Source organism: Salmo salar, chromosome ssa22, assembly GCF_905237065.1.
Source record: "Salmo salar chromosome ssa22, Ssal_v3.1, whole genome shotgun sequence".
NCBI lineage: Eukaryota > Metazoa > Chordata > Actinopteri > Salmoniformes > Salmonidae > Salmo > Salmo salar.
The window spans coordinates 48131568-48149508 of NC_059463.1; the positions used below are offsets into that span (position 1 = coordinate 48131568).

A 17941-nucleotide genomic window follows, 5' to 3' on the forward strand; every position below is an offset into this window, starting at 1 on the left:
TTATAGTGTTGTACAATTCATTAAGTGCCAGTTTGTTGTTTATCTTGTCCTGAGGTGGAATATATACAGCAGTCACGATAACAGCTGAAAACTCTCTTGGGGAGGTAGAAGGGTCGGCATTTGACCATTAGTTATTCCAAGACGGGTGAACAATGGATCGAAACTTCCACTGCGCTAGAGTCAGTACACCAATTGTTGTTGATGCATACCCCTCCTCCCTCAGAGAGTGTGAGAGAGAGTGCGCATCACAATACTCCTCATTCACATATCCAAGGCTTTTGCCCCTTTGGGTTCCAATAGCTTCTCAATTCATTTTTTGGGTGACCAAATGTTTTGATTACTCATTCCAAAAAACAATTCTTATCTTGAATGACTTTTGCCAATTAAAGTATACTTCTCTATTAAAGGCTTTTTCCCCAATGTGACTTTCAGAGATTATTTTACCTTTTGGGGCTAGGGGGCAGTATTTGCACGGCCGGATAAAAAAATGTACCCGATTTAATCTGGTTACTACTCCTGCCCAGTAACTAGAATATGCATATAATTATTGGCTTTGGATAGAAAACACCCTAAAGTTTCTAAAACTGTTTGAATGGTGTCTGTGAGTATAACAGAACTCATATGGCAGGCAAAAACCTGAGAAGATTCCTTACAGGAAGTGGCCTGTCTGACAAGTTCTTGTTCTTCTTGGCTCTGTTTATTGAAGACTGAGGATCTTTGCTGTAACGTGACACTTCCTACGGCTCCCATAGGCTCTCAGAACCCGGGAAAAAGCTGAATGATATCGAGGCAGCCCCTGGCTGAAAAACATTCGCGCGTTTGGATAGTGGCCGGTCAGAGGACCATCAGACTGGGGCTCGTGCACGAGGGCACGAGATGTTTTTATTTTCTCTCCCTTTGAACGTAAACACGCTTTCCCGGTCGGAATATTTTTTTACGAGAAAAATGGCATAAAAATGGATTTTAAACAGCGGTTGTTGACATGCTTCGAAGTATATTTAGAATTTTTTGTCACGAAACGCTTCGGGTGCGTGACCCTTATTTACCCTTCAGATAGTGTCTTGAACGCACGAACAAAACGCCGCTATTTGGATATAACTATGGATTATTTGGGACCAAACCAACATTTGTTATTGAAGTAGAAGTCCTGGGAGTGCATTCTGACGAAGAACACCAAAGGTAATCAAACTTTTCTAATAGTAAATCGGAGTTTGGTGAGTGCCAAACTTGGTTGGTGTCAAAATAGCTAGCCTGTGATGGCTGGGCTATCTACTTAGAATATTGCAAAATGTGCTTTCACCGAAAAGCTATTTTAAAATCGGACATAGCGAGTGCATAGAGGAGTTCTGTATCTATAATTCTTAAAATAATTGTTATGTTTTTTTGTGAACGTTTATCGTGAGTAATTTAGTAAATTCACCGGAAGTGTTCGGTGGGAATGCTAGTCACATGCTAGTCACATTCTAATGTAAAAAGCTGGTTTTTGATATAAATATGAACTTGATTGAACAAAACATGCATGTATTGTTTAACATAATGTCCTAGGGGTGTCATCTGATGAAGATCATCAAAGGTTAGTGCTGCATTTAGCTGTGGTTTGCGTTTATGTGACATTATATGCTAGCTTGAAAAATGGGTGTCTGATTATTTCTGGCTGGGTACTCTGCTGACATAATCTAATGTTTTGCTTTCGTTGTAAAGCCTTTTTGAAATCGGACAGTGTGGTTAGATTAACGAGAGTCTTGTCTTTAAAATGGTGTAAAATAGTCATATGTTTGAGAAATTGAAGTAATAGCATTTCTAAGGTATTTGAATATCGCGCCACGGGATTACACTGGCTGTTGAGTAGGTGGGACGCAAGCATCCGACCTAGCCCATAGAGGTTAACCCACACATTAATGGGTAAGCCTTCCCTCTGGCTGACAAGAAATGTGATTTATTTTGTTGTCTCAAGACCAGAGGTTGTGAGAGAATCCGAATTGGAACTGGTAAGAACCTGTTCAGACCATTTAGGCCCAGTTAGGGTCGGTTCCACCCTTTTAGGCCCTATTAGGCGTTGATTCTGCCCTAGTATTAGCAACGATTTCAATTGGAAATGTAACTGTTCCTTAAAGAGAGGAATGCTCTTCCTCATTGTTCCAACATCCCTGGTTCACCATCAATTCTTACGTTCCTGTAATTATTATACATTCGATCACTGATGAAGTTCGCAACCGATTCCCACTAAGACACAAAAGGTAGACCACTTCTGCTAGGATGAGCCAAACCATGCATCTTTGTCTTCCATTCTATGAAATCCCTGAGATACTGTAATATTCAGTTGAAGTCAGAAGTTTACATACACTTAGGTTGGAGTCATTAAAACTCGTTTTTCAACTACTCCACAAATTTCTTGTTAACAAACTATAGTTTTGGCAAGTCGGTTAGGACATCTACTTTGTGCATGACAAGAAATGTTTCCAACAATTGTTCACAGACAGATTATTTCACTTATAATTCACTGTATCACAATTCCAGTGGGTCAGAAGTGTACATACACTAAGTTGACTGTGCCTTTAAACAGCTTGGAAAATTCCAGAAAATTATGTCATTGCTTTCGAAGCTTCTGATAGGCTAACTGACACTATTTAAGTCAATTGGCGGTGTACCTGTGGATGTACATCACAGCCTACATTCAACCTCAGTGTCTCTGCTTGACATCATGGGGAAATCAAAAGAAATCAGTCAAGACCTCAGAAAAAAAGTTGTAGACCTCCACAAGTCTGATTCATCCTTGGGAGCAATTTCCAAATGCCTGAAGGTACCAACATTCATCTGTACAAACAATAGTATGCAAGTATAAACACCATGGGACCACGCAGCCGTCATACCGCTCAGGAAGGAGACGTGTTCTGTCTCCTAGAGATGAACATACTTTGGTGCGAAAAGTGCAAATCAATCCCAGAACAGCAAAGGACCTTGTGAAAATGCTGGAGGAAACAGGTACAAAAGTATGTGTATCCACAGTAAAACAAGCAACATCTCAAGACATCAGTCAGGAAATTAAAGCTTGGTCGCAAATGGGTCTTCCAAATGGACAATGACCCCAAGCATACTTCCAAAGTTGTGGCCAAATGGCTTAAGGACAACAAAGTCAAGGTATTGGAGTGACCATCACAAAGCCCTGACCTCAATCCTATAGAACATTTGTGGGCAGAACTGAAAAAGCGTGTGCGAGCAAAGAAGCCTACAAACCTGACTCAGTTACACCAGCTCTGTCAGGAGGAATGGGTCAAAATTCACCCAAATTATTGTGGGAAGCTTGTGGAAGGCTACCCGAAATGTTTGACCCAAGTTAAACAATTTAAAGGCAATGCTACCAAATACTAATTGAGTGTATGTAAACTTCTGACCCTCTGGGAATCTGATGAAAGATATAAAAGCTTAAATAAATCACTCGTTCTGCTATTATTCTGACATTTTACATTCTTAAAATAAAGTGGTGATCCTAACTGACCTAAGACAGGGCATTTTTACAAGGATTAAATGTCAGGAATTGTGAAAAACTGAGTTTAAATGTATTTGGCTAAGGTGTATGTAAACGTCCAACTTCAGCTGTATAATAGCAAAGAATGGCTTATCCTTCCAAGGCCATATACATAAGATCTGTAATAAAAAAAGTAATTTCACTCACCTCTCTCCACTCCTTTGTCCCGATGCCTTGAATGTACAAAACCACAACTGCGAAGAGAAAAAGAGAGCGAGTGAGAGGGAGGAAATGAGGTAAAATTTAAATTAATGAAGCCTTATTATTAATAATGAATACCAAGTAACAGAATACTTAATTCAAATTCCTGCACTAGATGTCTTAGCAAATTCACCTGTTATATATTCATTTATTTGAATAGAGACAGATATAATTAAAACGTTGATGCATTGAATTGCTTTGCACCATAAGCTTGTGAGAATTTCCAGCATCATATTATGCTCAGGTCCTGTAGAGAGCTAAGAGGCCATATTTTCATGGCCATGCTTCAATACCCACTCAAGGTATGCATAGCTTTCAGACTGTCAGACACATTCATACTTATGCTATTAGTACAGATGTAGTATCTTAATTTGATCACCCTGTTGCAGGATAACTTTCCTGCAATGAAGGAAATTTAAAACTTGTAATATATGAGGTTTAAAAAGGCTTCTGAAGTTTGTAATTTCCACCTTGAGATTTCAGACTTGATTTTCCCTTACGAGAAAAGTATCAACCTTAACAAAAATGGCCATTAATTATAAATCAAATAATAATTCACATTTCCTCTTGCTACAGGATTCATTTCCTGCTGTAGCAAACTGGCTCAAATTACAATCCTATATCTGTACACACAGCATTGACTACAAGCATAGGTTACTGTCAAAGTGTGACATACGGCATGTTCCTTATTTAACAGTGGCGAGTATTTATGAGAAAGCATCCGAGTGAGCGAAACAGTGCCCCTCTGTCTCTGTATGTGTAGCCCATCTATCTGATTCTGTCTGGTCAAAAAGAGTATGACATTGTTGCCGCCCGTAGCATTGAATGCAAGGGAATCCAGCGAGCATTTGGCCTCCCTTGATATAAAAAGTTGAAAATAATAGCCAATCAGTGTTGAGCTAAACTGAGTGAGCTCAACTGTGACTGGACCTGGCACACCCAAAAAAAAAAGTGTCAAGGCAAACCAGTTTGGATTTGACTACTCACCAATCACGTCACATCAAAAGCTAAACATCATTGACAGAAAAAACTTGAATTGTTGCTTCTCTTTATGTCGTTGTCCTCCGGTGGCTAGTTAGCTACAATTGGCCTTTCCTGAATTAGCAATGAATGGAGATAGGGATTTGGACTTGTGGTTTGACTTAATTCTCCATACTAGCCAATGACTATAATGGCGATTCTGAACCAACCATAAATTCTTACATTGTGGCCCTGGCCTGAGAGGATGGAAGTAGCTAGATGTACACAGAAAAAATATATAAAACGCAAGATTTGGCACCCCAATGGTGGAACAAGCTCCCTCACGACGCCAGGACAGCGGAGTCAATCACCACCTTCCGGAGACACCTAGGATAGACACTTCACATCCTCTAGAGCCGGGTTCCCCTAGGATAGACACTTCACATCCCCTAGAGCCGGGTTCCCCTAGGATACACACTTCACATCCTCTATAGCCGGGTTCCCCTAGAATAGACACTACACATCCCCTATAGCCGGGTTCCCCTAGGATAGACACTACACATCCCCTAGAGCCGGGTTCCCCTAGGATAGACACTTCACATCCTCTATAGCCGGGTTCCCCTAGGATAACTACATCCTCTGAGGGGTTCCCCTAGGATAGACACTACACATCCCCTAGAGCCGGGTTCCCCTAGGATAGACACTTCACATCCTCTATAGCCGGGTTCCCCTAGGATAGACACTACACATCCCCTAGAGCCGGGTTCCCCTAGGATAGACACTACACATCCTCTAGAGCCGGGTTCCCCTAGGATAGACACTACACATCCCCTAGAGCCGGGTTCCCCTACGATAGACACTACACATCCTCTATAGCCGGGTTCCCCTACGATAGACACTACACATCCCCTAGAGCCGGGTTCCCCTACGATAGACACTACACATCCCCTAGAGCCAGGTTCCCCTGTCTAATCCCCTAGAGCCGGGTTCCCCTACGATAGACACTACACATCCCCTAGAGCCAGGTTCCCCTAGGATTTACACTTCACATCCCCTATAGCAAGGTTCCCCTAGGAAAGACCCTTTTATCCCCTTCACTATAGGGGGCAGTATTTTCACGTCCGGATGAAAAACGTACCCAAATGAAACGGCCTACTACTCGGGCCCAGGAACTAGAATATGCATATTATTAGTAGATTTGGATAGAAAACACTGAAGTTTCTAAAACTGTTTGAATGATGTCTGTGAGTATAACCGAACTCATATGGCAGGCAAAAACCTGAGAAAATTCCGAACAGGAAGTTTGACCTCAGATGGCTGTAGTCATTTCAAATGAAGTTCTATCTAAACTACAGTGTCTGTGATGTCATATTGCACTTCCTAAGGCTTCCACTAGATGTCAACAGTCATTAGAATATTACATTACATTTACATTTAAGTCATTTAGCAGACGCTCTTATCCAGAGCGACTTACAAAATGGTGCATTCACCTTATGATATCCAGTGGAACAACCACTTTACAATAGTGCATCTAAATCTTTTAAGGGGGGGGTTAGAAGGATTACTTTATCCTATCCTAGGTATTCCTTAAAGAGGTGGGGTTTCAGGTGTCTCCGGAAGGTGGTGATTGACTCCGCTGTCCTGGCGTCGTGAGGGAGCTTGTTCCACCATTGGGGTGCCAGAGCAGCAAACAGTTTTGACTGGGCTGAGCGGGAACTGTGCTTCCTCAGAGGTAGGGGGCCAGCAGGCCAGTGGTGGATGAACACAGTGCCCTTGTTTGGGTGTAGGGCCTGATCAGAGCCTGAAGGTATGGAGGTGCCGTTCCCTTCACAGCTCCGTAGGCAATCACCATGGTCTTGTAGCGGATGCGAGCTTCAACTGGAAGCCAGTGGAGAGAGCGGAGGAGCGGGGTGACGTGAGAGAACTTGGGAAGGTTGAACACCAGACGGGCTGCGGCGTTCTGGATGAGTTGTAGGGGTTTAATGGCACAGGCAGGGAGCCCAGCCAACAGCGAGTTGCAGTAATCCAGACGGGAGATGACAAGTGCCTGGATTAGGACCTGCGCCGCTTCCTGTGTGAGGCAGGGTCGTACTCTGCGAATGTTGTAGAGCATGAACCTACAGGATCGGGTCACCGCCTTGATGTTAGTGGAGAACGACAGGGTGTTGTCCAGGATCACGCCAAGGTTCTTAGCACTCTGGGAGGAGGACACAAGGGAGTTGTCAACCGTGATGGCGAGATCATGGAAGGGGCAGTCCTTCCCCGGGAGGAAGAGCAGCTCCGTCTTGCCGAGGTTCAGCTTGAGCTGGTGATCCGTCATCCACACTGATATGTCTGACAGAACCTCGTCTGAGGCTTCTAGAATACAATTTGATTGAATAATACCCGGAACAGTATGTGGTCGGGCTGGGGTCATTGCCTTACCTCGCCCGCGCTCACGAAGGATTAGCCATTTTTCTTTTTCTTTTGTAATGAATCTATTGTCCGGTTGGAATATTATCGCAATTCTACGATTATAACACCCTAAAGATTGATTGTGAACATGGTTTGACATGTTACTACAAACGCTGAGGGAACTTTATAACTTTTCGTCGACGGTGGAAAGATGCATTTTGGAATGGGGATCTGGACACGCCATCAAAACGGATTTATTTCGACATAAATGATGGACTTTATCGAACAAATGAACATTTCTTGTGGAAGTGGGAGACCTTCCGAGTGCATTCAGCCGAAGATCATCAAAGGTAAGATAATATTTTTAACATATTTCAGCGTTTTGGGGATGCCGTGGCTGGACGGCTAACTGAATAGCATGGTGCTCAGTACTCAGAATATTGAACAATGTGCTTTCTACGTAAAGTTATTTTGAAATCTGACACAGCGGGTGCATAAAAGAGTACTGTATCTATAATTCTTAAAATAATTGTTATGTATTTTGTCAACGTTTATGATGAGTATTTTTGTAAATTCACCGGAAATTTTGGGGTGAATAAATTTTCTGAACGTCACGCGCCAATGTAAAATGGGTTTTTTGGATATAAATATGAACTTGATGGAACAAAAAATGCATGTATTGTCTAACATAATGTCCTAGGAGTGTCATCTGATGAAGATTGTCAAAGGTTAGTGCATAATTTTAACTGGTTTTGTGCTTTTGGACAGCTAACCTTGCTTTGAAAATGGCTGTCCTTGCTAAGAAAATGGCTGTGTTGTTTTTTGCTGTGGTTGTATCCTAACATAATCTAATGTTTAGCTTTCGCTGTAAAGCTTTTTTGAAATCGGACAACGTGGTTGGATTCAGGAGAGGTTTATCTTTCAAATGGTGTAAAATAGTCGTATGTTTGAGAAAATTGAATTGTGGTATTTTAGTTGTTTTTGTATTTCGCGCCATGCGATCCCATTGGCTGTTGGTTAGGGGTTCCGCTGGCGGAACGCCTATATTTTAAGGGAAGGAGGGAATCAAGACCCTAATATAAGCACTTCTGAGGGGATGAAGGAACACTCAACCATCAAGACATCCCTTAAGTACTCATGAGGAGATGAGGGAACACTCAACCATCAAGACATCCCTTAAGTACTCATGAGGGGATGAGGGAACACTCAACCATCAAGACATCCCTTAAGTACTCATGAGGGGATGAGGGAACACTCAACCATCAAGACATCCCTTAAGTACTCATGAGGGGATGAGGGAACACTCAACCATCAAGACATCCCTTAAGTACTCATGAGGAGATGAGGGCGTTGACGACCATTTTGATGGAGCGATGAGTGGTGAAAGAAATAATGGGTTGAACTCTCAAAGACTGATCCTCAAATCCCTGAATGAAAACACAGATCTGCCGTAAAGTTACACGACTTGATCTCACAAGAAACAGAAAGTATTCACACCCCTTGACCTTTTCCACATTATATTGTTGTGTTACAGCCGGAATTCAAAATGGATTTTTTTTTTAAATGAATAAAAAAATCTCACCCATCTACACACACAACCCAATAATGACAAAGTGAAAAGATGTTTTTTGAAATTTGAGTATTTAAAAAAAATATATACAGTACCAGTCAAAAGTTTGGACACCTACTCATTCAAGGGTTTTTCTTTACTTTGACTATTTTATACATTGTACAATAATAGTGAAGACATCAAAACTATGAAATGATTCCATATGTGTCATGTAGTAACCAAAAAAGAACTGTTAAACATACTGTAAACATACTGTTAAACATACTGTTAAACTGTTAAACACACTGTTAACCAAGCGTCCCACCTAGCCCATAGAGGTTAAACACACTGTTAAACTGTTAAACACACTGTTAAACTGTTAAACACACTGTTAAACTGTTAAACACACTGTTAAACCCACTGTTAAACATCCTGTTAAACTGTTAAACTGTTAAACACACTGTTAAACATCCTGTTAAACTGTTAAACACACTGTTAAACTGTTAAACACACTGTTAAACACACTGTTAAACTGTTAAACACACTGTTAAACAGTTAAACATACTGTTAAACACACTGTTAAACTGTTAAACACACTGTTAAACACACTGTTAAACTTGTTAAACACACTGTTAAACTGTTAAACACACTGTTAAACACACTGTTAAACACACTGTTAAACACACTGTTAAACTGTTAAACACACTGTTAAACTGTTAAACATACTGTTAAACATACTGTTAAACACACTGTTAAACACACTGTTAAACTGTTAAACACACTGTTATACATACTGTTAAACACACTGTTAAACACACTGTTAAACACACTGTTAAACACACTGTTAAACACACTGTTAAACACACTGTTAAACATATTTGATATTCTTCAAAGTAGCCACCCCTTGCCTTGATGACAGATCTGTCTGTTACAAGACTGTGCAAAGCTGTAATCAAGGCAAAGGGTGACTACTTTGAAGAATCTAAAATCTAGAATATATTTTGATTTGTTTAGCAGTTTGGTTACTACATGATTCCATATGTGTTATTTCATAGTTTTGATGTCTTCAGTATTATTCTACAAAGTAGAAAATAATAAAAGTAAAGAAAAACCGTTGAATGAGTAGATGTGTCCAAACTTTTGACTGGTACTGTATACATATATACCTCATTTATATAAGTATCCACACCCCTGAGTCAAAACATGTTAGAATCACATTTAGCTGCGATTAGAGCTGTGATTATTTATGGGTAAGTCTCTAAGAGCTGTGCACACCTGGATTGTACATTATTTGCACATTATTTTATTTTTTTCATTCTTCAAGCTCTGTAAAGTTGGTCGTCGATTATTGCTAGACAGCCATTTTCAAGTCTTGCCATAGATTTGCAAGCCGATTTAAGTAAAAACTGTAACTAGGCACTCAGGAACATTCAATGTTGTCTTGGTAAGCCACTCCAGTGTAGATTTGGCCTTGTGTTTCAGGTTATTGTCCTGCTGAAAGGTGAATGTCTCCCAGTGTCTGGTGGAAAGCAGACTGAACCAGGTTTCCCTCTAGGATTTTGCCTGTGCTTAGCTCAATTCCATTTCTTTCTATCATAAAAAAAAACTCTATACTTCTTGCCGATGATTTGCCCCAAACATAAACCTTCGTATTCAGGACATAAACAACATTTCTTTGCCACATTTTTTGCAGTTTTTCTTACTTTAGTGCCTTATTGCAATCAGGATGCATGTTTTAGAATATTTGTATTTTGTACAGGCTTCCTTGTTTCCACTCTGTCATTTAGGATAATATTGTGGAGTAACTACAATGTTGATCCATCCTCAGTTTTCTCCCATTAAACTCTAACTGTTTTAAAGTCACCATTGGCCTCATGGTGAAATCCTTGAGCGGTTTCCTTCCTCTCCGGCATCTGAGTTAAGAAGGAAGCCTGTATCTTCGTAGTGACTGGGTGTATTGATACACCATCAAAAGTTTAAATAACTGCATGGTATGTGGGGTTTTTCCCGCCCATCTACCAATAGGTGCCCTTTTTCATTGGAAAACCTCCCTGGTCTTTGTGGTTGAATCTGTGTTTCAAATTCACTGCTCAACTGAGGGACCTTACAGATAAATGTATGTATGTGTGGGGTACAGCAATTAGGTAGTCACTCAAAGATCATGTTAAACACTATTATTGCACACAGAGTGAGTCCATGCAACTTATTATGTGACTTATTAATAAGCACATTTTTACTCCTTAGCTCTTTTTTTGTTATTTATTTAACTAGACAAGTCAGTTAAGAACAAATTCTTATTTACAACCCGGACGACGCTGGGCCAATTGTGCACCGCCCAATGGGACTCCCAATCACGGCCAGTTGTGATACAGCCTGGATTCGAACCAGGGTCAGTAGTGATGCCTCAAGCACAGAGAAACAGTGCCTTAGACCCGAGTGGCGCATAACAAAGGCTTGCCATAACAAAGTGGTTGAATAGTTATTGACTCAAGACATTTCAGCTTTTCATTTGTTTATTAATTTGTAAAAAATTCTAAAAACATAACTCCACTTTGATATTATGGGATATTGTGTGTAGATCAGCGACACAACATCAAATGGAATCCATTTTAAATTCAAGCTGTAACAAAACGTGGAAAAAATGTGAATACTTTCTGAAGGCACTTGTATATACTGAGTAGTAAGCTTCAACGTAACAAAAACATAGGGCCAATCCGAGTCAGCTAGTGTTGAAAGAGTACAAGGCTGGCGCTACACTTCCCTTTAGGGTGTGTCTCACAGTGCTACGTGATAGCCATCGACTGCACTCTGGCCTCAATTGAACTATGGTTCAATGGTCACACTGAAGGTTCCAAAGGGGACATGAAAGGCCCGGCTAATCCAGGACCACTGAGCTTCCACCTTTACAGTGTCCCGGCCTGGGTTTGAAGTCCAGGACCCCTCCGTATCTCATCATTATATCTTCTCTCCAACACACGCACACACACCATCAATAAAGTGTGTGTGTGTGTGTGTGTGTGTGTGTGTGTGTGTGTGTGTGTGTGTGTGTGTGTGTGTGTGTGTGTGTGTGTGTAACCATGACAAGAGAGATATAGTTTCAGGATGAAATTAACTGATGGAAGCCTATTAATGACGTAACATTAATTGAGAATAAATCTAAAATATATGTAGAAGGATTGATTCAGAATACATTACCATTCCAGACATACAACCCAACATAAATGACTTGCTGTGACAGTATATTGAATAAAGAATATACATCAAATCCGTTTAGACATTGGTTGCCCCAAATAGCATCCTATTCTCTATAGTGCAAAGTAGTGCACTACATAGGGAATAGTGTGCCATTTGGGATGCAACCATTTCCTTTGGAATCAGATATACAGTACATGTATCCGGGATTCAGTTTTGAGTTGTGCAGACAGGTGACCTTTTCACAATCACTATTGAAATGTAACACATAACTCAAGTACCTGTCTGTGATGAAAAGGCACTTCACAGAGTCAAAATTAAACAAAGAAATCAATCGAGGGCTTTGTTTACTAAGCTCCCTATATCAGGAACACAGTCTCTATTGAAGATTTAATTAGTCCTTTACCATTGGTGAGAATGAGTTGAGGGACACACACACACACACACACACACGTCTGTGTGTAGTGGATAGCGAAGTGCATCACTACTGCATCGCTACTGTACACAGAAGTACCATTGGCTCTTCTGTGTCAGTGGTATTCACAGCGTTTCTTGAGTACGGTGTGTTGAAATGCAGAGGGTTGTGAGTTAGGGGTTGTGAATTTCCACTTCATGTTCAATTGAGTGTGGATTTCTCTCCCCTGAAAATACAGAGATATCCTGAGCGATGCAGTCTTTAATGGACAGACACGCGTATCATAGATGGTAGCAGCGTCTGTCCACACACCAACAATACACTTTGTTCCGGAACTCAGACGTTTCATCACGATTTCGCATCTTTGGAATTTCGGAAGGGGAGGAAGCATTCGGCCCATATACTTGCCCAAAACTTGTTTGTATATTTTCCAACAGTTCACCCCACAGAACTTAAATCGAGCATCTGACGCAATTACGCAATATTTTAGTTCTGGGTGTCCAAGATTATGATAGATGCATTGATGACAAATGCTCAGATTTTCCTAAACAATATCTGTTTTGGAAGGCAGATGGGATCTGAACAGGAACTCCTCCAAGTGGAGGGCTGTGTGGTCCAGTGGTCAGTGTAGCTGAATCTGGAACATGCATGGACCAAAGTCAGCATGGGTTTGAATCCAGCCCACTGAAACTTCACCTTCCAACTTTCCTCTATTGTGCCATCTGTTCAATAAAACAAGCAAAAATACTAATCCAATGCACACATTGCCAAATTAAATTTGTGCTGCTGCAACATGTAAAGGGAAATTTTAAAAATGTTCAACTTCATATTGATCATCTCGAGCAACATGTTTGTATTTCTATGTTTTGTAGTAAAAAAGATAGAGGAAGATAAGTGTTTTCAACAACATCGGTGATTGGAAACAATTATCTTACTCAAAACAATAGAACATTGAATTTTCACATATGTTGATATTGAGGTGGTGCTGGAAATGATGAAAATGAAGTTGAACAGCGGAATGTCCATTTAAAATATATAAGGCTCCTCAATTGCTTGGAGGAGCATATACGCTGAAACCTGTACACCTAACACTACTACTCCACATGCCTCAGTCGTGTGAGTGTGTGTGTGTGTGTGTGTGTGTGAGTGAGAGAGAGTGAGAGCATGTGCGTGCGTCATTTGGAGTGGAGAGCAAAGGAGTTGTCAAGTCAATCAGTCAAAGTCATGTAATTAAGAGATGAGTTGAGTTGGGAGTTGAACCTTAAGCCTTAAGGCAACACTTGCCATATCACGCTGTGTACTTGACTACCCTGGTGGCTAGACTGACAGTAATTACCCAGAGGGTCTTGGTCACTGAAGATAAGATACATTGTGTGTAGTTCCATGGTGGTATCTGGAACCCCTTCAACAGTTCTATTTTAAGAACACTTGGAACAGTAGAATGTCATGTGTATGTTATACAGGTCATGCAGATGATGTCATTACATCATGTTATAAGCTTTTCATATTAACTTTTAAGTGCTTAGAAGAAAGGCTTTGCAACCCTTGTAAAGAAGCATCACATACCAGGGTCTGATTTGGAGAAGGTGTCCATATCCAGCAGGTTCCTGTTTGAATGAAAGAGAGATAAACAAGATTAAAAAAACTGAGAATAACACTAGCCTGAGTGCCAGATCTGTTCGTGCTGTCTTGCCAGCTCCATTGCTGTGTGATAATGACAGTATGGAGTGGGCAACTCCAACTCAGGCTATCACCATACATGGACAACGCAATGAATATCAGAAGTATAAGTTACTTCAACTAAGTTATTTGTTAAATTTAAAAAACACAATTGAATCTGCCACTCCTGTTTGAGACGTGTAACAGCCGGTACAGAGAGTGCTGCCATATTAAAGGGAAGACCAGGATAAGAGGGAAGGAAATGGGGGATATAAAACCTCTCTAGGGGTGGGATCCTCTTGTGGCTTTACACTGAGATGTAGGTGTGTGTGTCAGGCTGGTAAGGTGTAGCTTGTAGCTGCTGGCAGATGAAGAAACAGGTCTTGGGGTATTTGCTCACATGCTTCGTTTCAGACACCAGATTAGCTGGTCATGGGGTACTGGCTGGACACACCAGTCTAGCTGGACACGGGGTACTGGCTGGACACGGGGTACTGGCTGGACACACCAGTCTAGCTGGACACGGGGTACTGGCTGGACACACCAGACTGGCTGGACACGGGGTACTGGCTGGACACACCAGTCTAGCTGGACACGGGGTACTGGCTGGACACACCAGACTGGCTGGACACGGGGTACTGGCTGGACACACCAGTCTAGCTGGACACGGGGTACTGGCTGGACACACCAGTCTGGCTGGACACGGGGTACTGGCTGGACACACCAGTCTAGCTGGACACGGGGTACTGGCTGGACACACCAGTCTAGCTGGACACGGGGTACTGGCTGGACACACCAGACTAGCTGGTCAAGGGGTACTGGCTGGACACACCAGACAAGCTGGTCAAGGGGTACTGGCTGGACACAGGGTACTGGCTGGACACAGCAGACTAGCTGGTCAAGGGGTACTGGCTGGACACAGGGTACTGGCTGGACACACCAGTCTAGCTGGACACGGGGTACTGGCTGGACACACCAGACTAGCTGGTCAAGGGGTACAGGCTAGACACACCAGACTAGCTGGTCAAGGGGTACTGGCTGGACACACCAGACTAGCTGGTCAAGGGGTACTGGCTGGACACACCAGACTAGCTGGACACGGGGTACTGGCTGGGCACACCAGACTAGCTGGACACGGGGTACTGGCTGGGCACACCAGACTGGCTGGACACGGGGTACTGGCTAGACACACCAGACTAGCTGGTCAAGGGGTACTGGCTGGACACAGGGTACTGGCTGGACACAGCAGACTAGCTGGTCAAGGGGTACTGGCTGGACACACCAGACTGGCTGGTCAAGGGGTACTGGCTGGACACACCAGACTAGCTGGTCAAGGGGTACTGGCTGGACACGGGGTACTGGCTGGACACACCAGACTAGCTGGTCAAGGGGTACAGGCTAGACACACCAGACTAGCTGGTCAAGGGGTACTGGCTAGACACACCAGACTAGCTGGTCAAGGGGTACTGGCTAGACACACCAGACTAGCTGGTCAAGGGGTACTGGCTAGACAGTGGACTTGCAAGTCCTTTCCTTTCCTGACTTCAGTTTGGTATAGCCTCTGGTCATCTGGTTTCAGTTTTTCTCCATGTAATGGGGTCAAAACTGAGAAGAGAAACGCTACATGTTATGGCCGTGATTGATGTTTTGTTGTGTGCATGACATCAATAGTACAAGACTAGAACATAATAATAGGATTTCACCTAATATAAAACATCATTTATTTTACATAGTACCTAATCCTTGTTCGATATAAAAATATGGCATACAGGCATTCAGTTACTGTTCCATTGAATGTTAGGTCACTTGTTTTAAACATTCTAAGCAAGTGTGGTATGATCGTCAGTGCCAGGCAAGCAGGTTCCAGTATCTCAGAAACGGCCGGCCTCCTGGGCTTTTCACACACAACAGTGTCTAGAGTTTACAGAGAAAGGTGCGACAAACAAAAACATCCAGTCAGTGGCAGTCCTGTGGGCAAAGGAGAATGGCAAGAATCGTGCAAACTAACAGGCGGGCTACAATCGGCGCTGTACAACAGTGGTGTGCAGAACGGCATCTCAGAACGCATAACTCGTCTGTCCTTGTCAGGGATGGGCTATTGCAGCAGACGACCACACCGGGTTCCACTCCAATCAGCTGAAAACAAGAAGAAGCGGCTCCAATGGGCACGCGGTCACCAACACTGGACAATTGAGGACTCCGACGAATCCCGGTTCCTGTGGCGTCATGCTTATGGCAGAGTCAGGATTTGGAGTAAGAAGCATGAGTCCATGGCTCCATCCTACCTGGTGTCAACGATACAAGCTGGTGGCAGTGGTATGGGGAATGTTTTCCTGGCACAGGTTTTGTCCCTTGATACCAATTGAGGAACGTTTCCATGCCCGGAAGAATTCAGTCTGTTCTGGAGGCAAAGAAGGGGTTAAACCCATAACTAGATGGGTGTACCTAATAAACTGGCAACGGAGTGCGTGTATGTATCTCATATCTGTTGCTTTGGGGTAATGATGTTAGGGACAGTATAGGATGAATCAATAATTGTTTTCTTACCAAGGAGTAAAATGTAATCTTTGTATGCATTCTTTATATGTAACAATCCCTTGTTGGAAGTGCCTACATTATTATTTTTATTATTTGTTAATTGAATAAATTATGCAAGAATTTAAAAAAATCTATATAGTACCAGTCAAAAGTTTGTACACACCCATTCATTCAAATGGTTTTTCTTTACTTTTACTATTTTCTACATTGTAGAATAATAGTGAAGACATCCAAGTCATGTAATAACATATGGAATCATGTAGTAATCAAAAAAGTGTTGAAAAACCAAAAAATAGCCACCCTTTGCCTTGATGACAGTTTTGCACACTCTGGGCATTCTCTCAACCAGCTTCATGAAGTAGTCACCTGGAATGCATTTCAATTAGCAGGTGTGTCATTTTTTTCCTTCTTAATGCATTTGAGCCAATTAGTTGTGTTGTGACAAAGTAGGGCTGGTATACAAAAGATAGCCCTATTTGGTAAAAGACCAAGTCCATATTATTGCAAGAACAGCTCAAATAAGCAAAGAGAAACGACAGTCCATTATTATTTAAGACATGAAGGTCAGTCAACACGGAAAATTTCAAGAACTTTGAACATTTCTTAAAAAGTGCATTCGCAAAAACCATCAAGCGCTGTGATGAAACTGGCTCTCATGAGGACCGCCACAGGAAAGGAAGACCCAGAGTTACCTCTGCTGCAGAGGATAAGTTCGTTAGAGTTACCAGCCTCAGATTGCAACCCAAGTAAATGCTACACAGAGTTCAAGTAACAGACAAAGCTCAACATCAACTGTTCAGAGGAGACTGCGTGAATCAGGCCTTCATGTTCTAATTGCTGCAAAGAAACCACTACTAAAGGACACCAACAGGTGGAAATCTGTCCATTGGTCTGATGAGTCCAAATTTGAGATTTTTGGTTCCAACAGCCGTGTCTTTGTGAGACGCAGAGTAGGTGAACGGATGGTCTCCGCATGTGTGGTTCCCACCGTGAAGCATAGAGGAGGTGTGATGGTGTGGGGGTGCTTTGCTGGTGACACTGTCAGTGATTTATTTAGAATTCAAGGCACACTTAACCAGCATGGCTACCACAGCATTCTGCAGCAATACGCCATCCCATCTGGTTTGAGCTTAGTGGGACTATCATTTGTTTTTTAACAGGACAATGACCCAACACACCTCCAAGCTGTGTAAGGGCTATTTGATCAAGAATGAGAGTGATGGAGTGCTGCATCAAATGACCTGGCCTCCACAATCACCCGACCTCACCCCAATTGAGATGGGGAGGCAGCGGGGCGGCAGCATAGGCCAGTGGTTAGAGCATTGGACTAGTAACCGAAAGGTTGCAAATATGCAAATATACTTCTCCCATGGGCAAAGAAAGTCAAAAGGGGTGATGATATTAAAGGTAGATGGATTATTTTAAATATTTTATTGGACCATAAACAGATTTGGTTCCTTAATCTGTAAAGTCCAAATAATGATAATCCACGCTTCTTTGAAAATAT

General features: G+C 42.2%; 1 protein-coding gene across 3 annotated transcripts in view; it reads right to left on the reverse strand.

Moving 5' to 3' along the window:
* The window catches only part of LOC106583634 (copine-9), a 132042-nt gene that overhangs the window by 105258 nt on the left and 8843 nt on the right, over positions 1–17941 (reverse strand). For all 3 annotated transcript variants that reach the window (XM_014168037.2, XM_014168038.2, XM_014168036.2), the window contains 2 exons: positions 13804–13844; positions 3674–3720 (listed from right to left, as the gene is read on the reverse strand). In XM_014168037.2, the coding sequence (XP_014023512.2) occupies positions 3674–3720; positions 13804–13844 (88 nt within the window). The remainder of the gene's footprint in view (positions 1–3673; positions 3721–13803; positions 13845–17941) is intronic.